Source organism: Lonchura striata, chromosome 21 (assembly GCF_046129695.1).
Source record: "Lonchura striata isolate bLonStr1 chromosome 21, bLonStr1.mat, whole genome shotgun sequence".
NCBI lineage: Eukaryota > Metazoa > Chordata > Aves > Passeriformes > Estrildidae > Lonchura > Lonchura striata.
In genome coordinates this window covers 965163-988037 of record NC_134623.1, presented here as the reverse complement: position 1 = coordinate 988037, position 22875 = coordinate 965163, and the positions used below count along the sequence as shown (strand labels likewise).

The 22875-nt window shown below is 63.7% G+C and overlaps 3 protein-coding genes across 3 annotated transcripts; 1 reads left to right on the top strand and 2 right to left on the bottom strand.

The window, feature by feature from the left end:
- Positions 1-1197: 1197 nt before the first annotated feature.
- Positions 1198-3985, bottom strand: TRIR (telomerase RNA component interacting RNase). The gene is made up of 3 exons (XM_021554115.2): positions 3696-3985; positions 3332-3409; positions 1198-2262 (listed from the first exon to the last, which is right to left on the bottom strand). The coding sequence occupies exons 1-3, from the start codon at positions 3960-3962 to the stop codon at positions 2155-2157; spliced, it is 453 nt and encodes a 150-aa protein (XP_021409790.1). The 5' UTR covers positions 3963-3985; the 3' UTR covers positions 1198-2154.
- Positions 3986-4185: 200 nt separating this feature from the next.
- Positions 4186-19899, top strand: GET3 (guided entry of tail-anchored proteins factor 3, ATPase). The gene is given in 8 exon segments (XM_077787707.1): positions 4186-4379; positions 6759-6906; positions 9276-9424; positions 12944-13094; positions 14936-15043; positions 16306-16503; positions 19738-19801; positions 19804-19899. Coding segments are annotated over 8 exon segments (1065 nt in total). The 5' UTR covers positions 4186-4197; the 3' UTR covers positions 19869-19899.
- Positions 19900-20741: 842 nt separating this feature from the next.
- Positions 20742-22582, bottom strand: TIMM29 (translocase of inner mitochondrial membrane 29). The gene is made up of 2 exons (XM_077787659.1): positions 22314-22582; positions 20742-21469 (listed from the first exon to the last, which is right to left on the bottom strand). The coding sequence occupies exons 1-2, from the start codon at positions 22580-22582 to the stop codon at positions 20797-20799; spliced, it is 942 nt and encodes a 313-aa protein (XP_077643785.1). The 3' UTR covers positions 20742-20796.
- Positions 22583-22875: the final 293 nt, after the last annotated feature.

Genomic DNA, 22875 nt, shown 5'->3' with positions numbered 1-22875 from the left:
GGGGTCCCGGTGGTTTTTGGGGGGGTCCCGGTGGTTTTTTTGGGGGGGGGGGCGCTTCCGCCGCTGCCCCCCGCGACCCCCGCCGGCCACGCGGGGAAAAGGGGCGGGGCTTCGGCGGGAAGAGGCGGGGTCGGAGCAACGCGCATGCGCCGAGGCCGCGGGAGGAGGCGGGGACTGCGAGTCCCGGCGTGCACCGCGAGTCCCGGCGTGCACCGCGCGCGGGAGGAACCATTGCGGGGAAAGGAGGGGGAGGGATAACAAAAACCCGCCCGGCGGGGGAATTGGGAGGAGCTTGGATGGACTGGGAGGGACTGGGAGGAAACTGGGATGGACTGGGAGGGACTGGGATGAACTGGGAGAGAACTGGGATGAACTGGGAGGGACTGGGAGGGAACTGGGATGGACTGGGAGGGACTGGGACGAACTGGGAGGGACTGGGACTAACTGGGAGGGACTGGGAGGGAACTGGGATGGAACTGGGATGGAACTGGGATGGGACTGGGAGGGACTGGGATGGAACTGGGATAAACTGGGAGGGACTGGGAGGGACTGGGAGGAACTGGGATGGACTGGGATGGAACTGGGATGGACTGGGATGGACTGGGATGGAACTGGGATGGAACTGGGGGGGAACTGGGGGGGACTGGGAGGAACTGGAAGGGAACTGGGATGAACAAGCCAGACCCCCCCAAACCAGTAAAAACCCCGAACTGGGAGCACTGGGGGGTCCCCACCCCTCCCAAATCCCCCCCCCAAAAAAAACCAAAAACCCCCCAAAAATCCCTTAAACCTCCCAAAAAAACCCCAAAAAAATCCTCCAAAACCCCTCCAAAAACCGAAAAACCCCCAAAACCCCAAATCCCCCCAAAAAACCTCCACATTCCCCAAAAAACCCCAAAAATCCCCTAAACCTCCCAAAAAACCCCAAAACCCCCCAAAAAATCCCCTAAACCTCCCAAATCCCTAAAACCCCCCCAAAAATCCCCTAAACCTCCCAAAAAAACCCCAAAAAAATCCTCCAAAACCCCTCCAAAAACCGAAAAACCCCCAAAACCCCAAATCCCCCCAAAAAACCCCCACATCCCCCAAAAAACCCCAAAAATCCCCTAAACCTCCCAAAAAAACCCCCAAAAATCCCCAAAACCCCCCAAAAATCCCCAAAACCCCCCAAAATCCCCCAAAATTCCTCTCAGCGCCTCCGAAACCTCCGAGCTCTTTATTGCCGCCCCTCCCCCCCCCCAAAACCCCCCCGGGACCCCCCAAAACACGGCGGGGGGGGAGGGGCGGGGGAGCGCTGTCAATCAAACCCGGCGGGGGCGGGGCTTGTGTCCAAAGGGGCGTGGCCTGCCCCAAAAGGGGCGTGGCCTCACCTTCCCATTGGGTTTTTATTGGGGGGGGTCCCCAAATTCCAGCGCGGTTTTTGGGGAGGGGGCGTGGCGGCCACGCCCACCCGTGACGCAATTTTGGGGGTTCAGCGTAATTTACATATTTTTGGGGAGGTGGGCGTGGCCATCGGCTCCGCCCCACGGGAGTTTTTGGGGATATTTTGGGGTCCCCCCCCAGCAGGATTTTTTGGGGGGTTCCAGGCAGGTTTTGGGGCCCCCCCCGTGGATTTTTTTGGGGATTTTTTTGGGGGGTCCGGGCCAGTTCTGGGCCCCCCCAATAAGATTTTTTTTGGGGATTTTTGGGGCCCCTCAGCCGATTTTTTTGGGGATTTTTTGGGGGGTTCCAGGCCGGTTTTGGGACCCCCCCTCAGGTTTTTTGGGGGGTTTTTTGGGGCCCCCCACAGGATTTTTTGGGGGGTGCCAGGCCAGTTTTAGGGCCCCCCTTAGTGGGTTTTTTGGGGGATTTTTTGGGGAGTTCCGGGCCGGTTTTGGGACCCCCCCTCAGGTTTTTTGGGGGTTTTTTTGGGGCCCCCCACAGGATTTTTTGGGGGGTGCCAGGCCAGTTTTAGGGCCCCCCTTAGTGGATTTTTTGGGGGATTTTTTTGGGGGGATCCGAGCCAGTTTTGCGTCCCCCCGCGGGATTTTTGTGAGGAATTTTTTGGAGCCCCCTTAGCCGATTTTTCGGGGATTTTTTTGGGGATTTTTTTGGGGGGTCCGGGCCGGTTTTGGGGGCCCCCCCCGCGGGTTTTTTTTTGGGGGGGGGCCGGCGCTATTTGACCAGGGGCCGCGTCTTGTCGTCGTCGCTGCACTGGTGCGCTTTGTACTTCTGCACCTCCGCCAGGTACTTGGCCCAGGCGTCGCCTTTACTCGTCAGCACCTGCCCCAAAAAAGCCCAAAATCACCCCAAAATCCGCACCGGAAACCTGCCTCGGTTTCCCCCACCCGGGAGCCCAAAATTCCCAGCCAGGAACTGCAATTGTTCCACCTGGGATTCCAAATTTCCCATCCCTGAGCTCAAAATTCCCATCCCTGAGCCCAAATTCCCCCCCAAATCCCAAGTTTCCCACCCAAATCCCAAATTTCCCATCCCTCATCCCAAATTTCCCATCCCTCATCCCAAATTTCCCATCCCTAATCCCAAATTTCCCATCCCTCATCCCAAATTTCCCATCCCTAATTCCAAATTTCCCATCCCTAATCCCAAATTTCCCATCCCTAATCCCAAATTCCCCCCCAAATCTCAAATTTCCCATCCCTAATCCCAAATTCCCCCCCAAATCCCAAATTTCCCATCCCTAATCCCAAATTCCCCCCCAAATCCCAAATTTCCCACCCAAATCCCAAATTTCCCATCCCTAATCCCAAATTCCCCCTCAAATCCCAAATTTCCCATCCCTAATTCCAAATTCCCTCCCAAACCCCAAATTTCCCATCCCTAATTCCAAATTTCCCATCCCTAATCCCAAATTTCACATCCCTGACCCCAAATTTTCCCCCCCAAATCCCAAATTTCCCCCCCAAATCCCAAATCTCCCATTGCTAATCCCAAATTTCCCATCCCCGACCCCAAATTTCCCATCCCTCATCCCAAATTTCCCACCCCTGATCCCAAATTCTCCCCCCCCGACCCCAAATTTCCCCATCCCTGACCCCAAATTCCTTCCCAAAACCCCAAATCTTTCTCCAAGACCCCAAATTTCTCCATCCCTGATCCCAAATTTCCCATCCCCGATCCCAAATTTCCCACCCCGATCCCAAATTTCCCATCCCCGATCCCAAATTCCCCATCCCCGACCCCAAATCCCCCCTCAAAGACCCCAAATCTTTCCTCCCCAACCCAAAATTCCCATCCCTGACCCCAAATTTCTCCTCCCCGACCCCAAATCCCCCCGGTTCCCGGTGCCCTCCCCCGTTCCCGGTGCCTCCCCCCCGGTTCCCGGTTCCACCTCCTCGTCCGTTTTCTGCTTCTTGGCCACCACTCCCGTTTTCAGGGCCAGCTTGTTGCCGCCCCGCCGCCGCCCCACCTGGGGAAGGGACACACCTGCCCCGTTACCGGGGCCGCGGGAACGGAACCGGGGGCTCGGCGGGGGAACACCGGGGACAACCGGGGAGGCACCGGAACGGACGGATCCGCCGGCGGCGCCGGGGAGGAGGCGCCACCGCCAGCGAGGAGCTCCAGGCGGAGCCCGAGGAACCCCGGGAGCGGCCCCGGGAGCGGCCCCGGGAGCGGCACCGGGAGCGGCTCCGGTACCGCCGCCCTCACGGGTTCGGGCCGGGCCAGGAGGGGCCCGGGAGCCGCCGCGTCCTTACGAAGCTGAGCGCGCCGCCGCTCCTCTTCACCCCGTCCCGCTGCGAGCCCAGCCCGGTGCCGCCGCCGCCGCCACCGGACGCCTCCGCGGCCGCCGCCGCCGCCGCCGCCGCCTCGCGCTCCCGCTGCTGCTCCTCCGCCTCCATCTTGCGCTTGAAGAGCTCCAGGAAGCTGCCGTCGTTGGCGAACACGTTGACGCCGCCTCCCGGGCCCGGCGGGGGCGGCGAAGGCGCCTCCGGTGCCTCCCGCTCCTCGCCGCGCGCCGCCATCTTGTCCGCCGCCGCCGCCGCCGCCGGCGCCGCGCGATGACATCAGCGCGCCCGGCGCCGCGCGATGACGTCACGCGCCGGCGCCGCGTTGCCCGGCAACGCGCGGGGAGGAGCCTGGCCACGCCCCCCCTCCGGCGAGGATTGACAGGCGGAGCGGCCAATGGGAGGAGGGGGGAGGCGGGGCGCGGCGGCGCGGCGGCCAATCAGCGCGCGGCGGGCGTGCGGCGCGGGGAAGATGGCGGCGGCGGCGGCGGCGGCGGCGGCGGCGGGCGGGTGGGCGGCCGAGGGCCCCGAGGAGTTCGAGGACGCGCCCGACGTGGAGCCGCTGGAACCGACGCTCGCCAACATCATCGAGCAGCGCAGCCTCAAGTGGATCTTCGTGGGCGGCAAGGGCGGCGTGGGCAAAACCACCTGCAGGTGAGGCAGCGGAACCGGGAACGGGAGCGGGACCGGGAGAGAGCGGGGAACGGGGAGGGGGTAACGGGACCGGGGTGGGATAACGGGAGCAGGGAGGGATAACCGGGTCAGGGTCGGGGTAACGGGTAACGGGAAACGGGAAACGGAACCGGGGTGGGATAACGGAAGAGGGGCGGGATAACGGGACCGGGATAACTGGACCGGGATAACGGGAGAGGGGCGGGATAACGGGAGTGGGATAACCGGACCGGGGTGGGATAACGGGACCGGGATAACGGGAGAGGGGCGGGATAACGGAACCGGGGTGGGATAACGGGACCGGGGCGGGATAACGGGAGAGGGGTGGGATAACGGGACCGGGATAACTGGACCGGGATAATGGGACCGGGATAACGGGAGAGGGGTGGGATAACGGGACTGGGATAACCGGACCGGGGTGGGATAACGGGAGCGGGATGGGATAACGGGACCGGGATAACGGGAGAGGGGCGGGATAACGGGACCGGGATAACGGGAGAGGGGCGGGATAACGGGACAGGGATAACGGGAGAGGGGCGGGATAACGGAAGAGGGGCGGGATAACGGGACCGGGATAACGGGAGAGGGGCGGGATAACGGGACCGGGATAACTGGACTGAGATAACGGGACCAAGATAACGGGACCGGGGTGGGATAACGGGACCGGGATAACGGGACCGGGATAACGGGACCGGGATAACGGGACCGGGGTGGGATAACGGGATCAGGATCGGCTCTCCCTGATCTGGTAATCCCCGGTTAACCCCCCCGGTAACCCCCCGTTAACCCCCTGTTAACCCCCCGGTAACCCCCCGGTAACCCTGGTTAACCCTGGTAATCTCCCGGTAAAGCCCCAGTAACCCCCCGGTAATCCCTAGTTAACCCTTGGTTAACCCCTGGTAACTCCCAGTAATCTCCGGTAACCCTGGTTAACCCCCGGTAAACCCTGGCTAACCCCTGGTAACCCCTAGTTAACCCCTTGGTTAACCCCTGGTAACTCCAGTTAACCCCCAGCTAATCTGGTTAACCCTGGTAATCCCCTGGTAAACTTCCAGTAACCCCTGGTAACCCTTAGTTAACCCTTGGTTAACCCGTGGTAACTCCCGGTAATCTCCGGTAACCCTGGTTAACCCCCGGTAAACCCTGGCTAACCCCCGGTAACCCCTAGTTAACCCTTGGTTAACCCCTGGTAACTCCCGGTAATCTCCGGTAACCCTGGTTAACCCCTGGTAACCCCTACTTAACCCCTTGGTTAACCCCTGGTAACTCCCGGTTAACCCCCGGTAAACCCTGGCTAACCCCCGGTAACCCCTAGTTAACCCCTTGGTTAACCCCTGGTAACTCCAGTTAACCCCCAGCTAACCTGGTTAACCCTGGTAATCTCCCGGTAACCCCGGTACCCCTCGGTAACCCCCCGCTTAATATGGTTAACCCCCAGTAACCCAACCTGGTTAACCCCCTGGTTAACCCCTAGTAACCCACCCGGTTAACCCCCAGTAACCTCCTGGTAACTCCCCTGTAATCTTTGGTAACCCTGGTAATCCCCTGGTAACCCCTTGGTTAACTCCTGGTTAACCTGGTTAGCTCCTAGTTAACTTGGTTAACTGGTTAGTTGCAGCCTGGCGGTTCAGTTAGCCCGGGTGAGGGAGAGCGTGCTGATCATCTCCACCGACCCGGGGGGGTCTGGGACCCCTGGTTAACCTGATTAACCCCTGGTTAACTCCTGGTTAACCTGGTTAGCTCCTAGTTAACCTGGTTAACTGGTTAGTTGCAGCCTGGCGGTTCAGTTAGCCCGGGTGAGGGAGAGCGTGCTGATCATCTCCACCCACCCGGAGGGGTCTGGGACCCCTGGTTAACCTGATTAACCCCTGGTTAACTCCTGGTTAACCTGGTTAGCTCCTAGTTAACCTGGTTAACTGGTTAGTTGCAGCCTGGCGGTGCAGCTGGCCCGGGTGAGGGAGAGCGTGCTGATCATCTCCACCCACCCGGGGGGGTCTGGGACCCCTGGTTAACCTGATTAACCCCTGGTTAACCTGGTTAGCTCCTAGTTAACCTGGTTAACTGGTTAGTTGTAGCTTGGCGGTTCAGTTAGCCTGGGTGAGGGAGAGCGTGCTGATCATCTCCACCAACCCAGGGGGATCTGGGACCCCTGGTTAACCTGATTAACCCCTGGTTAACCTGGTTAACCCCTAGTTAACCTGGTTAACTGGTTAGTTGCAGCCTGGCGGTTCAGCTGGCCCGGGTGAGGGAGAGCGTGCTGATCATCTCCACCCACCCGGGGGGGTCTGGGACCCCCGGTAACCCCCTGGTTAACTAGGTTAATGCCTGGTTAACCCCTAGTTAACCTGGTTAACTGGTTAGTTGCAGCCTGGCGGTTCAGCTGGCCCGGGTGAGGGAGAGCGTGCTGATCATCTCCACCGACCCCGCCCACAACATCTCGGACGCCTTCGACCAGAAGTTCTCCAAGGTGCCCACCAAGGTCACCGGCTACGAGAACCTCTTCGCCATGGTGGGTGCCGGGGGTCCCGAGGGTGCTGGGGGGGTCCCATGGGTGATGGGGGGGGGTCCCGAGGGTGCTGGGGGGGGGTCCCAGGGGTGCTGGGGGGGGTCCCATGGGTGATGGGGGGGTCCCAGGGGGTCCCAAGGGTGCTGGGGGGGGTCCCATGGGTGATGGGGGGGGTCTCAGGGGTGATGGGGGGGGTCCCAAAGGGTCCTGGTGGGTCCCAGGGGGGTCTCAGGGGGTCCTGGGTGGGTTCTGGGGGGTTCCCAGGGGTGCTGGGGGGGTCCCCAGGGTGCTGGGGGGGGTCCCAAAGGGTCCTGGTGGGTCCCAGGGGGGTCCTGGGTGGGTTCTGGAGGGGCCTGGGGGGGTTCCCAGGGGTGCTGGGGGGGTCCCAAGGGTGCTGGGGGGGGTCCCAGGGGTGCTGGAGGGGTCCTGGGTGGGTTCTGGTGGGTGCCAAGGGGTCCTGGGTGGGTTCTGGGGGGTCCCAAGGGGTCCTGGGTGGGTTCTGGGGGGTTCCCAGGGGTGCTGGGGGGTCCCAAGGGTGCTGGGGGGGGGTCCCAGGGGTGCTGGAGGGGTCCTGGGTGGGTTCTGGTGGGTGCCAAGGGGTCCTGGTGGGTTCCAAGGGGGTCTCAGGTGGGTCCTAAGGGGGTCCCAAGGGTGCTGGGGGGTGTCCCAAGAGGGTCCCAGGGGGTTCTGGGGGGTCCCAGGGGGTTCTGGGTGGGTTTTGGGGGGTCCCAAGGGGTCCTGGGTGGGTTCTGGTGGGGCCTGGGGGGTCCCAGGTGGCTTCTGGTGGGTCCCAAGAGGGTCCCAGGAAGTCTTGGTGGGTTCCAGCGGGTCCCAGGTGGGTTCTGGTGGGTCCCAAGGGGGTTCCAGGGGGTTCTCGGGAGTCCCGGGTGGGTTCTGGTGGGTCCTGGGTGGGTTCTGGTGGGTCCTGGGTGGGTTCTGGTGGGTCCAAAGGGGTTCTGGTGGTCCCAGTAGGTCCCCGTGGATTCTGGGTGGGTCCCAGGGGGTTTCTGGGTGGGTTCTGGGGGGTCTCAGGGGGTTCTGGTGGGTCTTGGGTGGGTTCTGGTGGTCCCAGGGTGGTCCCAGTGGGTTCTGGCTGGGTCCTGGGTGGGTTCTGATGGGTTCTGGTGGGTCCTGGGTGGGTTCTGGTGGGTCCCAGGATGGTCCCAGTGGGTTCTGGTGGGTCCTGGGTGGGTTCTGGTGGGTCCCAGGGAGTCCTGGGTGGGTTCTGATGGGTTCTGGTGGGTCCTGGGGGGGTCTCAGTGGGTTCTGGTGGGTCCTGGGTGGGTTCTGGTGGTCCCAGTAGATCCTCATGGATTCTGGTGGGTCCCAAGGGGTTTCTGGGTGGGTTCTGGTGAGTCCCAGGTGGGTTCTGGCAGGCCCTGGGTGGCTTCTGGTGGGTCCTGGGTGAGTTCTGGTGAGTCCTGGGTGGGTTCTGGTGGGTCCCAGGGAGTCCTGGGTGGGTTCTGATGGGTTCTGGTGGGTCCTGGGGGGGTCTCAGTGGGTTCTGGTGGGTCCTGGGTGGGTTCTGGTGGGTCCTGGGGGGGGTCTCAGTGGGTTCTGGTGGGTCCTGGATGGGTTCTGGTGGTCCTAGGGGGGTCCCAGGAAGTCTCAGTGGGTTCTGGTGGGTCCTGGGTGGGTTCTGGTGGGTCCCAGGGAGTCCTGGGTGGGTTCTGATGGGTTCTGGTGGGTCCTGGGTGGGTTCTGGTGGTCCCAGGGTGGTCCCAGTGGGTTCTAGTGGGTTCTGATGGGTTCTGGTGGTCCTAGGGGGGTCCCAGGAAGTCTCGGTGGGTTCTGGTGGGCCCAGGGAGTCCTGGGTGGGTTCTGCTGGGTCCGGGGGGGGTTCTGATGGGTTTTGGTGACTCCTGGGTGGGTTCTGGTGGTCCCAGTAGGTCCCCATGGATTCTGGTGGGTCCCAGGGGGTTTCTGGGTGGGTTCTGGTGGGTCCTGGGGGGGTCTCGGTGGGTTCTGGTGGGTCCTGGGTGGGTTCTGGTGGTCCCAGGGTGGTCCCAGTGGGTTCTGGCTGGGTCCTGGGTGGGTCCCAGTGGGTTCTGGTGGGTCCTGGGTGGGTTCTGGTGGTCCTAGGGGGGTCCCAGGAAGTCTCAGTGGGTTCTGGTGGGTCCTGGAGGGGTCCTGATGAGTTTTGGTGGGTCCTGGGTGGGTTCTGGTGGGTCCCAGGGAGTCCTGGGTGGGTTCTGATGGGTTCTGGTGGGTCCTGGTGAGTCCCAAGGAGGTCCCAGATGGATTCTGGTGGTCCCAGGTGGGTCCCAGGGTGTCCCAGCGGCTCCTCCCCAGGACGGCCGAATTTTGGGTTCCAATTTGGGGCGACGGCCGAATTTTGGGTTCAATTTTGGGGATTTTGTCCCACCCCTCAGGAGATCGACCCCAGCCTGGGCGTGGCCGAGCTGCCCGACGAGTTCTTCGAGGAGGACAACGTGCTCAGCATGGGCAAGAAGATGATGCAGGAGGCCATGAGCGCCTTCCCCGGCATCGACGAGGCCATGAGCTACGCCGAGGTCATGAGGTGGGGCTGGGGGCTCGGGGGGCTCACCTGGGGGGGCTGGGGGGGCTTGGGGGGCTCAGGAGGGGCTGGGGAACACACCTGGGGGGCTCAGGAGGGGTTTGGGGGGCTCAGGAGGGGCTGGGGGACTCACCTGGGGGGCGCAGGAGGGGCTGGGGTCTCACCTGGGGTCTCAGGGGGGATTTGGGGGGCTCACCTGGGTGTGCAGGAGGGGTTTGGGGGGCTCAGGAGGGGCTGGGGGACTCACCTGGGGGGCTCAGGAGGGGTTTGGGGGGCTCAGGAGGGGCTGGGGTCTCACCTGGGGTCTCAGGGGGGATTTGGGGGGCTCACCTGGGTGTGCAGGAGTGATTTGGGGGGCTCAGGAGGGGCTGGGGGACTCACCTGGGGGGCTCAGGAGGGGTTTGGGGGGCTCAGGAGGGGCTGGGGAACACACCTGGGGTCTCAGGGGGGATTTGGGGGGCTCACCTGGGGTTGCAGGGGGGGTTTGGGGGGCTCAGGAGGGGCTGGAGATGGGCTGGGGGGCTTAGCTGGGGGTGCAGGGGGGATTTGGGGGGCTCAGGAGGGGCTGGGGGACACACCTGGGGGTGCAGGAGGGATTTGGGGGGCTCAGGAGGGGCTGGGGGCTCACCTGGGGTCTCAGGGGGGATTTGGGGGGCTCAGGAGGGGTTGGGGTCTCACCTGGGGGGTTTTGGAGGGGTTTGGGGGGCTCAGGAGGGGCTGGGGGCTCACCTGGGGGGTTTTGGAGGGGTTTGGGGGGTTCAGGAGGGGCTGGGGGCTCACCTGGGGTCTCAGGAGGGGTTGGGTCTCACCTGGGGGGCTCAGAGGGGTTTGGGGGGCTCAGGAGGGGCTGGGGTCTCACCTGGGGGGATTTGGGGGGCTCACCTGGGGTTGCAGGAGGGGTTTGGGGGGCTCAGGAGGGGCTGGGGTCTCACCTGGGGTCTCAGGGGGGATTTGGGGGGCTCACCTGGGGGTGCAGGAGGGATTTGGGGGGCTCAGGAGGGGCTGGAGATGGGCTGGGGGGCTTAGCTGGGGGTGCAGGGGGGATTTGGGGGGCTCAGGAGGGGCTGGGGAACACACCTGGAGTCTCAGGAGGGGCTGGGGTCTCACCTGGGGGGCTCAGAGGGGTTTGGGGGGCTCAGGAGGGGCTGGGGGACACACCTGGGGGGTTTTGGAGGGGTTTGGGGGGCTCAGGAGGGGCTGGGGGCTCACCTGGGTGTGCAGGAGTGATTTGGGGGGCTCAGGAGGGGCTGGGGGACACACCTGGGGGGTTTTGGAGGGGTTTGGGGGGCTCAGGAGGGGCTGGGGGCAGCCAGGGGGGCTCACCTGGGGGGCTCAGAGGGGTTTGGGGGGCTCAGGAGGGGTTGGGGGACACACCTGGGGGGTTTTGGAGGGGTTTGGGGGGCTCAGGAGGGGCTGGGGTCTCACCTGGGGTCTCAGGGGGGATTTGGGGGGCTCACCTGGGTGTGCAGGGGGGATTTGGGGGGCTCAGGAGGGGCTGGGGGCTCACCTGGGGTCTCAGGGGGGATTTGGGGGGCTCAGGAGGGGCTGGGGGCTCACCTGGGGGTGCAGGGGTGTCTGGGGGTCTCACCTGGGAGTGCAGAGGGGTTTGGGAGGCTCAGGAAGGGCTGGGGACAAGCTGGGGGGCTCAGGGGGGATTTGAGGGGCTCACCTGGGGGTGCAGGAGGGGTTTGGGGGGCTCACCTGGGGGTGTAGGGGGGGTTTGGGGGGCTCAGGAGAGGCTGGGGTCTCACCTGGGGTCTCAGGGGGGATTTGGGGGGCTCACCTGGGGGTGTAGGGGGGGTTTGGGGGGCTCAGGAGAGGCTGGGGGTGGGCTTGGGGACTCAGGGGGCGGGTTTGGGGGAATTGGGGGGCTCACCTGGGTGTATAGGAGGGGTTTGGGGGGCTCAGGAGGGGTTGGGGTCTCACCTGGGGGGTTTTGGAGGGGTTTGGAGGGCTCAGGAGGGGCTGGGGTCTCACCTGGGGATGCAGGGGGGATTTGGGGGGCTCAGGAGGGGTTGGGGGACACATCTGGGGGGCTCAGGAGGGGCTGGGGTCTCACCTGGGGGTGCAGGGGGGATTTGGGGGGCTCAGGATGGGCTGGGGATGGGCTGGGGGGCTCAGCTGGGGGGCTCAGGAGGGGCTGGGGTCTCACCTGGGGGGTTTTGGAGGGGTTTGGGGGGCTCAGGAGGGGCTGGGGTCTCACCTGGGGGGTTTTGGGGGGATTTGGGGGGCTCAGGAGGGGCTGGGGTCTCACCTGGGGTCTCAGGGGGGATTTGGGGGGCTCACCTGGTGGTGCAGGAGGGATTTGGGGGGCTCAGGAGGGGCTGGGAGACACACCTGGGGGGCTCAGGAGGGGTTTGGGGGGCTCAGGAAGGGCTGGGGGCTCACCTGGGGTCTCAGGGGGGATTTGGGGGGCTCACCTGGGTGTGCAGGAGTGATTTGGGGGGCTCAGGAGGGGCTGGGGTCTCACATGGGGGTGCAGGGGGGATTTGGGGGGCTCACCTTGGGGTGCAGGGGGGGCTTGCGGGGCTCAGGAGGGGCTGGGGGACTCACCTGGGGGGATTTGGGGGGCTCAGGAGGGGCTGGAGATGGGCTGGGGGGCTTAGCTGGGGGTGCAGGGGGGATTTGGGGGGCTCAGGAGGGGCTGGGGAACACACCTGGGGGGCTCAGGAGGGGCTGGGGGACACACCTGGGGGGTTTTGGAGGGGTTTGGGGGGCTCAGGAGGGGCTGGGGGCTCACCTGGGGGGATTTGGGGGGCTCAGGAGGGGCTGGAGATGGGCTGGGGGGCTTAGCTGGGGGTGCAGGGGGGATCTGGGGGGCTCAGGAGGGGCTGGGGTCTCACCTGGGGGGCTCAGGAGGGGTTTGGGGGGCTCAGGAGGGGCTGGGGGCTCACCTGGGGTCTCAGGGGGGATTTGGGGGGCTCACCTGGGGGGCTCAGAGGGGTTTGGGGGGCTCAGGAGGGGCTGGGGGACTCACCTGGGGGGATTTGGGGGCTCACCTGGGGTTGCAGGAGGGGTTTGGGGGGCTCAGGAGGGGCTGGGGGCTCACCTGGGGGGTTTTGGAGGGGTTTGGAGGGCTCAGGAAGGGCTGGGGGGCTCACCTGGGGGTGCAGGGGTGTTTGGGGGGCTCAGGAGGGGCTGGGGTCTCACCTGGGGGGCTCAGGAGGGGTTTGGAGGGCTCAGGAAGGGCTGGGGGGCTCACCTGGGGTCTCAGGGGGGATTTGGGGTGCTCACCTGGGGTCTCAGGGGGGATTTGGGGGGCTCAGGAGGGGTTGGGGTCTCACCTGGGGGGTTTTGGAGGGGTTTGGGGGGCTCAGGAGGGGATGGGGGGCTCACCTGGGGGTGCAGGAGGGGTTTGGGGGGCTCAGGAGGGGCTCAGGACGGGCTGGGGGCTCACCTGGGGTCTCAGGGGGGATTTGGGGGTCTCACCTGGGGGCTCAGAGGGGTTTGAGGGGCTCAGGAGGGGCTGGGGGCTCACCCGGACGTGGGGAGGGGTCTCTCCTGCCCCCCCGTGCCCCCCAGGCTGGTGAAGGGGATGAATTTCTCGGTGGTGGTCTTCGACACGGCGCCCACCGGGCACACGCTGCGCCTGCTCAACTTCCCCACCATCGTGGAGCGCGGCCTGGGGCGCCTGATGCAGATCAAGAACCAGATCAGCCCCTTCATCTCCCAGGTGGGGGGTCCTGGGGGTCTTTTGGGGGTCCCTGGGGTGTGGGGAGGGGTCCCAGGAGGTCCCCAGAGGGGATTTGGGGCTGGGGGAGTCACTGGGGAGGATTTGGGGCTGGGGGAGTCAATGGAAGGGATTTGAGATGGGGGATTCATCAGAGGGGATTTGGGGCTGGGGGAGTCAATGGAAGGGATTTGGGGCTGGGGGATTCATCAGAGAGGATTTGGGGCTGGGGGAGTCACTGGGGGGGATTTGGGGCTGGGGGAGTCACTGGGGGGGATTTGAGGCTGGGGGCGCCTGATGCAGATCAAGAACCAGATCAGCCCCTTCATCTCCCAGGTGGGGGGTCCTGGGGGGTCTTTTGGGGGTCCCAGGGGGGATTTGGGGCTGGGGGATTCATCAGAGGGGATTTGGGGCTGGGGGAGTCACTGGGGGGGATTTGGGGCTGGGGGAGTCACTGGAAGGGATTTGGGGCTGGGGGAGTCAATGGAAGGGATTTGGGGCTGGGGGAGTCACCGGAGGGGATTTGGGGCTGGGGGCGCCTGATGCAGATCAAGAACCAGATCAGCCCCTTCATCTCCCAGGTGGGGGGTCCTGGGGGGTCTTTTGGGGGTCCCTGGGGGGATTTGGGGGGATTTGGGTCTGGGGGAGTCACTGGGGGGGATTTGGGGCTGGGGGAGTCACTGGAAGGGATTTGGGGCTGGGGGAGTCACTGGGGGGGATTTGGGGCTGGGGGAGTCACCGGAAGGGATTTGGGGCTGGGGGCGCCTGATGCAGATCAAGAACCAGATCAGCCCCTTCATCTCCCAGGTGGGGGGTCCTGGGGGGTCTTTTGGGGGTCTCAGGGGGGATTTGGGGGGATTTGGGGCTGGGGGATTCATCAGAGGGGATTTGGGGCTGGGGGCGGCTGATGCAGATCAAGAACCAGATCAGCCCCTTCATCTCCCAGGTGGGGGGTCCTGGGGGGTCTTTTGGGGGTCTCTGGTGGGGATTTGAGGCTGGGGGTTTCCCCAGGGCTGGATTTGGGTCTGGGGGTTTCACAGGCTGGAATTGGGTCTGGGGTCCCCAGATGTGCAGCATGCTGGGGCTGGGCGGTTCCTGGGCGGTTCCTGCTCAGGGATTTGGGTCTGGGGGTTTCCCAGGTCAGGAATTTGGGTCTGGGGGTTTCCCCAGGGCTGGATTTGGGTCTGGGGGTTTCACAGGCTGGAATTGGGTCTGGGGTCCCCAGATGTGCAGCATGCTGGGGCTGGGCGGTTCCTGGGCGGTTCCTGCTCAGGGATTTGGGTCTGGGGGTTTCCCAGGTCAGGGAATTGGGTCTGGGGGTTTCCCAGGTCAGGGATTTGGGGCTGGGGGTTTCCTCGGGGCTGGAATTGGGTCTGGGGGTTCCTGGGGGTGTCCCAGGCTGGAATTGGGTCTGGGGTCCCCAGATGTGCAGCATGCTGGGGCTGGGCGGTTCCTGGGCGGTTCCTGGGTGGTTCCTGCTCAGGGATTTGGGTCTGGGGGTTTCCCAGGTCGGGGATTTGGGTCTGGGGGTTTCCCCAGGGCTGGATTTGGGTCTGGGGGTGTCCCAGGTCGGGGATTTGGGTCTGGGGGTTCCTGGGGGTGTCCCAGGCTGGAATTGGGTCTGGGGTCCCCAGATGTGCAGCATCCTGGGGCTGGGCGGTTCCTGGGCGGTTCCTGGGTGGTTCCTGCTCAGGGATTTGGGTCTGGGGGTTTCCCAGGTCAGGGATTTGGGTCTGGGGGTTTCCCAGGTCAGGAATTTGGGTCTGGGGGTTTCCCAGGTCATGGAATTGGGTCTGGGGGTTCCTGGGGGTGTCCCAGGCTGGAATTGGGTCTGGGGTCCCCAGATGTGCAGCATGCTGGGGCTGGGGGACATGAACGCCGACCAGCTCGCCTCCAAGCTGGAGGAGACGCTGCCCGTGATCCGCTCGGTCAGCGAGCAGTTCAAGGACCCGGTGAGCACTGGGATATACTGGGAGGGACTGGGATATACTGGGAGGGACTGGGATGGACTGGGAATGGGACTGGGATATACTGGGATGGACTGGGACGGAACTGGGATGGACTGGGATGGAACTGGGAGGGACTGGGAGGGACTGGGAGGGACTGGGAGGGACTGGGATGGAACTGGGATGGACTGGGATGGAACTGGGAGGGACTGGGAGGGGATTGGGAGGGACTGGGATGGACTGGGAGGGACTGGGATGGACTGGGAGGGACTGGGATGGACTGGGATGGACTGGGAATGGGACTGGGATAAACTGGGAGGGACTGGGAATGGGACTGGGAGGGACTGGGATGGACTGGGAATAGGACTGGGATAAACTGGGATGGACTGGGAGGGACTGGGAGGGACTGGGATGGACTGCGGGGGACTGGGATATACTGGGAATGGGACTGGGAGGGACTGGGATGGACTGGGAGGGACTGGGAGGGAACTGGGAGGGACTGGGGGGGACTGGGAGGGACTGGGAGGGACTGGGATATACTGGGAATGGGACTGGGAGGGACTGGGATGGACTGGGAGGGAACTGGGATATACTGGGAGGGACTGGGATGGACTGGGAGGGACTGGGATATACTGGGAATGGGACTGGGAGGGACTGGGATGGACTGGGAGGGACTGGGAGGGACTGGGAATGGGGCTGGGATAAACTGGGATGGACTGGGATGGACTGGGAGGGGACTGGGATGGACTGGGATGGACTGGGATAAACTGGGAGGGACTGGGAATGGGACTGGGATGGACTGGGAGGGACTGGGATGAACTGGGAGGGAACTGGGATGGACTGGGAGGGAACTGGGATGGACTGGGATGGACTGGGAATGGGACTGGGAATGGGACTGGGATGGACTGGGAAGGACTGGGATGGACTGGGATAAACTGGGAGGGACTGGGAAGGACTGGGATATCTCCCTGTCCCTGCGCTATCCCTGCTGTTCCCATGTCCCTGCTGTCCCCAAATGCCCCCAAATCACCCCAAACATCCCCCAAATCACCCCAAAATGTCCCAAAATGTCCCAAAATCCCCCCAAATTCCCCCCCAGGAGCAGACCACGTTCATCTGCGTGTGCATCGCCGAGTTCCTGTCCCTGTGTCTGTCCCCGTGTCCCTGCGCTATCCCTGCTGTCCCCATGTCCCTGCTGTCTCCAAATGTCCCAAAACGTCCCCAAATCACCCCAAAATGTCCCAAAATCACCCCAAAATCCCCCCCAGGAGCAGACCACGTTCATCTGCGTGTGCATCGCCGAGTTCCTGTCTCTCTACGAGACGGAGCGGCTGATCCAGGAGCTGGCCAAGTGCCGCATCGACACGCACAACATCGTGGTCAACCAGCTGGTGTTCCCCGAGCCCGCGCGGCCCTGCCGCATGTGCGAGGCGCGCCACCGCATCCAGGCCAAGTACCTGGACCAGGTGAGCACACCTGGGGGGGTTTGGGGCAAAATCTGGAGCAGGTGAGGGCACCTGGGGGATTTGGGGCAAAGATCTGGAGCAGGTGAGGGCACCTGGGGAGGTTTGGGGGGGTTTGGGACAAGGATCTGGGCCAGGTGAGGGCACCTGGGGGGGTTTGGGGGGTTTGGGACAAGGATCTGGGCCAGGTGAGGGCACCTGGGGGGGTTTGGGGGGGTTTGGGACAAGGATCTGGGCCAGGTGAGGGCACCTGGGGGGGTTGGGACAAGGATCTGGAGCAGGTGAAGGCACCTGGGGGGGTTTGGAGCAAAGATCTGGAGCAGGTGAGGGCACCTGGGGGGTTTGGGGCAAGGATCTGGACCAGGTGAGCGCACCTGGGGGGTGAGGTAGGGTTTGGGGGGGTTTGGGACAAGGATCTGGAGCAGGTGAGGGCACCTGGGGGGGTTGGAGCAAAGATCTGGACCAGGTGAGCGCACCTGGGGGGTGAGGTGGGGTTTGGGGGGGTTTGGGACAAAGATCTGGAGCAGGTGAGGGCACCTGGGGGGCTTGGGACAAAGATCTGGAGCAGGTGAAGGCACCTGGGGGGGTTGGAGCAAAGATCTGGAGCAGGTGAGCGCACCTGGGGGGTGAGGTGGGGCTCAGGAGGGGTTTGGAGCAAAGATCTGGAGCAGGTGAGGGCACCTGGGGGGCTTGGGGGGTTTGGAACAAGTACCTGGACCAGGTGAGCACACCTGGGGGGCTGGGGGCAAGGATCTGGAGCAGGTGAGGGCACCTGGGGGGCTTGGGGTGGGGTTTGGGGGGGTTTGGAACAAGTACCTGGGCCAGGTGAGCGCACCTGTGGGGCTTGGGGTGGGGTTTGAGGGGTTTGGGACAAGGATTTGGGAGTCCCAGGGTGGACTTTGGGGATCCCAGCTGGATTTGGGGGGTCCGGGGATGGATTTTGGGAATTCTGTGAGGATTTTGGGGGTCCGGGGATGGATTTTGGGGGTCCGGGGATGGATTTTGTGAATTCTGGGTGGATTTTGGGGGTCCGGGGATGGATTTTGTGGTCCTGGGATGGATTTTGATGGTCCCAGGTTGGATTTTGGGGTCCTGGGGAGGATTTTGGGAATCCAGGGTGGATTTGGGTGGGATTTTGGGGGTCTGGGGCTGGATTTTGGGGGTCCTGGGTGGGATTTTGGGGGTCCGGGGCTGGATTTTGGGAATCCTGGGTGGGATTTTGGGGTCCTGGGGAGGATTTTGGGAATCCAGGGTGGATTTGGGGAATTCTGGGAGGATTTTGGGGGTCCTGGGGTGGATTTTGATGGTCCCAGGTTGGATTTTGGGGTCCTGGGGAGGATTTTGGGAATCCAGGGTGGATTTGGGTGGATTTTGGGGGTCCGGGGCTGGATTTTGGGGGTCCTGGGTGGGATTTTGGGGGTCCGGGGATGGATTTTGGAATTCTGGGAGGATTTTGGGGGTCTGGGGCTGGATTTTGGGGGTCCTGGGTGGGATTTTGGGAATCCAGGGTGGATTTGGGTGGGATTTTGGGGGTCCGGGGCTGGATTTTGGGGGTCCTGGGTGGGATTTTGGGGGTCCGGGGATGGATTTTGTGAATTCTGGGAGGATTTTGGGGGTCCAGGGTGGATTTGGGTGGATTTTGGGGGTCCGGGGCTGGATTTTGGGGGTCCGGGGTGGGATTTTGGGGGTCCGGGGCTGGATTTTGGGGGTCCCGGGTGGGATTTTGGGGGTCCGGGGCTGGATTTTGGGAATCCAGGGTGGATTTGGGGAATTCTGGGTGGATTTTGGGGGTCCGGGGCTGGATTTTGGGGGTCCTGGGGTGGATTTTGATGGTCCCAGGTTGGATTTTGGAGGTCCTGGGGAGGATTTTGGGAATCCAGGGTGGATTTGGGTGGATTTTGGGGGTCCGGGGCTGGATTTTGGGGGTCCCGGGTGGGATTTTGGGGGTCCAGGGATGGATTTTGGGATCCTGGGTGGATTTTGGGGGTCTGGGGATGGATTTTGGTGGACCTGGGGTGGATTTTGATGGTCCCAGGTTGGATTTTGGGGTCCTGGGGAGGATTTTGGGAATCCAGGGTGGATTTGGGTGGGATTTTGGGGGTCCGGGGCTGGATTTTGGGGGTCCTGGGTGGGATTTTGGGGGTCCGGGGCTGGATTTTGGGAATCCTGGGTGGGATTTTGGGGTCCTGGGGAGGATTTTGGGAATCCAGGGTGGATTTGGGGAATTCTGGGAGGATTTTGGGGGTCCAGGGATGGATTTTGGGGGTCCTGGGGTGGATTTTGATGGTCCCAGGTTGGATTTTGGAGGTCCTGGGGAGGATTTTGGGAATCCAGGGTGGATTTGGGTGGATTTTGGGGGTCCGGGGCTGGATTTTGGGGGTCCTGGGTGGGATTTTGGGGGTCCGGGGATGGATTTTGTGGTCCTGGGATGGATTTTGGGGTCCTGGGGAGGATTTTGGGAATCCAGGGTGGATTTGGGTGGGATTTTGGGGGTCCGGGGCTGGATTTTGGGGGTCCTGGGTGGGATTTTGGGAATCCTGGGTGGGATTTTGGGGTCCTGGGGAGGATTTTGGGAATCCAGGGTGGATTTGGGGAATTCTGGGTGGGATTTTGGGGGTCCTGGGTAGGATTTTGGGGGTCCGGGGATGGATTTTGGGGGTCTGGGGCTGGATTTTGGTGGTCCTGGGTGGGATTTTGGGAATCCAGGGTGGATTTGGGTGGATTTTGGGGGTCTGGGGCTGGATTTTGGGGGTCCTGGGTGGGATTTTGGGGGTCCGGGGATGGATTTTGGGAATCCTGGGATGGATTTTGGGGGTCCTGGGGAGGATTTTGGGAATCCAGGGTGGATTTGGGTGGATTTTGGGGGTCCTGGGGTGGATTTTGATGGTCCCAGGTTGGATTTTGGAGGTCCTGGGGAGGATTTTGGGAATCCAGGGTGGATTTGGGGAATTCTGGGAGGATTTTGGGGGTCCGGGGCTGGATTTTGGGGGTCCTGGGTGGATTTGGGGAATTCTGGGAGGATTTTGGGGGTCCGGGGATGGATTTTGGGAATCCTGGGTGGATTTGGGGAATTCTGGGTGGATTTTGGGGGTCCTGGGGAGGATTTTGATGGTCCCAGGTTGGATTTTGGGGGTCCTGGGGAGGATTTTGGGAATCCAGGGTGGATTTGGGTGGATTTTGGGGGTCCAGGGATGGATTTTGGGGGTCCGGGGCTGGATTTTGGGGGCCCCCCCGCAGATGGAGGACCTGTACGAGGATTTCCACATCGTGAAGCTGCCGCTGCTGCCCCACGAGGTTCGGGGGGGGACAAAGTCAACACCTTCAGCTGCCTCCTGCTGGACCCCTACCAACCCCCCAGCCCCAAATAACCCCCCAAAAAACACCCCAAAAAATCCAAAAATCCTCCCAAAAAAAACCCCGCCCCCCCAAAAAAAACCCAAAAAAAAACCGCCCCAAAAAACCCCCAAAAAACCCCAAAAAATCCCCCCCCCCATCCCGAGGGGGGAGTGGGGGAGGGGCTCAGCCCCCATTTGTGCCCCTCCCCCCACCCCAAATTTTGGGGGGGGGGTGGGGGAGGGGCAGAGGTGGGACCCCCCCCCCCGTCCCGGAGAGGGGGGCGAGGGGGGGGGCGTGTAAATAATAAATTTGGGAAGCAAAATGTGATTTTTGGGGTGGTTTTTTGGGGTTTTTTGGGGTTTTTTTGAGGTGGTTTTTGGGGTTTTTTTGGGGGAGTTTTTGGGTTGTTTTGGGGGATTTTTTGGGGTGGTTTTTGGGATTTTTTGAGGTTGTTTTGGGTTTTTTTGGGGTGGTTTTCTTGGTTTTTTTAGGGGGACTTCTTGGAGTGTTTTGGGGGATTTTTTGGAGTGTTTTGGGGGATTTTTGGGGGAGGGTTTTGAGGTAGTTTTGGGGGTTTTTGGGATGGTTTTTGGACTGTTTTGGGGGATTTTATGGGGTTTTTTGGGGGGATTTTTCGGGGTTGCTTCGGGGTCTTTTGGGGAGGGTTCTCTTGGGTTTTTGGGGTGCTTTTGGGGGTTTTTTTTGGGGAATTTTTGGGGTGGTTTTGAGGTTGTTTTCGGGTGGTTTGGGGGTTTTTTTGGGGAATTTTTGAGGTGGTTTTGAGGTTGTTTTGGGGGGGGGTTTTCTTGGGTTTTTTGGGGTCATTTTGGGTTTTTTTGGGGTCATTTTGTGATTTTTTTGGGGGACAAATCCCAGCAAAACTCAGCACCCTTGGAGGAAACACCGAGTCACAGCAAACCCTTTATTCCGCTCCCTCCCAAACCACAAACCGATCCCGTTTCACGCCGAATCCCGGGATTTCGGGGTGTCCCCCTCTCCGATGTCATCCCCGCCGAGCACCGCGGCGCTCCGCCGCCGCCGCTCCCGGTGCAGGCGCTCGTTGCGCTCGGAGCGCAGCTGCTCCCGGTTCATCCTCCGCAGCGGCTCCGGGAGGTGCCCGAACTCCTCGTCGTTGACGTCGGGCTCCCGCAGCGCCTCGTCCAGCAGCCACCAGCGCCCCGCGAACCCCACGTCCAGCAGCGCGCCGCTCTCCCACGGCCGCGGCCGCAGGTACGGGCAGCGCGCCCGGTAAAGAGCGGCGGCCGAGCCGTCCGGTTCGGCGGCGGCCACCGAGAGCAGCCCGAGGTGGCGGACGCGGAGGCGGCCGCGCTCCCGGAGCCGCAGCAGCCGCTGGACGCGGCGCTCGGCGCGGGGGCTCCGGGAGCCCGGCGGGAGGCGGCTGAGCGCCGCCGCCGCCGCCACGGCCGCGCTCTCCAGGGAGGCGCCGTCCGGTACCGAGCGCGCCAGGACGGCCGTGACGGTCAGGGCGGTCACGGTGAGCGCCGTCAGCGCCGGGCGGCGGCGGGCGGAGCGGGCGGCGTCCTGCAGGGAGGAGGAGTAGTCGCGGAGGAGGGAGCGGAGCCAGAGCGCTGCGGGAGGGAAGGGGTTAACGGGGTTAACGGGGGTTAACGGGGGTTAACGGGAACGGGAATGGGTTAACGGGGGTTAACGGGAACGGGTTAACGGGGGTTAACGGGAACGGGAATGGGAGCTGGGACGGGGGTTAACGGGGAACGGGGACGGGGGTTAACGGGGACGGGAACGGGAGCCAGGAGCGGGAACGGGAGCGGGAACGGTGGTTACCGGGGACAGGAACGGGAACAGGAATGGGAGCGGTGGTTACCGGGGACGGGGATGGGAACAGGAAATGGGGACGGGGGTTAACGGGAACGGGGACGGGAGCGGGGGATTACCGGGAACCGGGGCTTAGAGGGCACCGGGACCGGGGAACCGGGAAACGGGAACGGGGAATGGGGAATGGGGGGGTTACCGGGACCAGGGCTTAGAGGGGACCGGGACCGGGGAACCGGGAAAGGGGAATGGGGAATGGGGGGGTTACCGGGACCGGGGCTTAGAGGGGACCAGGACCGGGAAACCGGGAAACGGGAACGGGGAATGGGGGGGTTACCGGGAACGGGGAACCGGGCCTGGGACCGGGACTTAGAGGGGACCGGGACCGGGAAACCGGGGGTCAGGGCAGTTGGGGGGGTCACGGGGGGTCAGGGGGGGTCCCGGGGAGAACCGGAGGGTCACGGGGAGAACCGGAGGGTCACGGGGGTCACCCCGAGGTCACGGCTGGGGCCAGACCGGGGCACAACGGGACAACGGGAGGGGCTGCGGACCCCCCCGAGCCCCCCCCCCAGACCCCCCCGACCCTCCCGGGGTCCCGAATCACCCCCCCCCCACCCCCCCCCCCAACCGGAGCCACCCCCGTAAGAGCTCGGTTCCCCTCTGCCCCAACTCCCGTCCCGCCTCACCGAGCCGCGTGTCCCCCAGGCGCGCCCAGAGCCCGCGGCTCGCCCCGCCCGCCGCCGCCGCCGCCGCCGCCGCCGCCATCACCGGAGGGGCTCCGCGGCGCGGGGCGGAACCAAAGCGGCGGCGCCGCGGGGCGGGGGGGGACGCGCTCGCGGTGACACGCGGGGCGGGCCGGACGCGCTCGGGGGGACACGCGGGGCGGGCGGAACCATCGCGGGGGGAGCGCGGGGGGGGCGGGCGGGACCAAAGCGGGCGGGGAGGGGTCGCGCATGCGCAGAGCGGCGCCCGCCCGCGTTCGAACGGCGCGCGGGAGGGAGAGAGCGGAAAAATGGTGAAAAACGGGGAAAAACGGGGAAAAAACGGGAAAAACGGGGGAAAAGCGGGATAAACGGGCAGGGGGAGAAGGGAGGCGGCCGCGGGAACGGAGCGGGGTTAACGCGGTGCCGGTGCGGGATCCGGGGGTGTCACCCCCCCCCCCCCACCGGACCCCGAACCGAGCCCGTGGTCCCCAAAATGTCCCGAACCGGGACCCGAACCGGGACCTGAACCGGGACCCGAACCGGG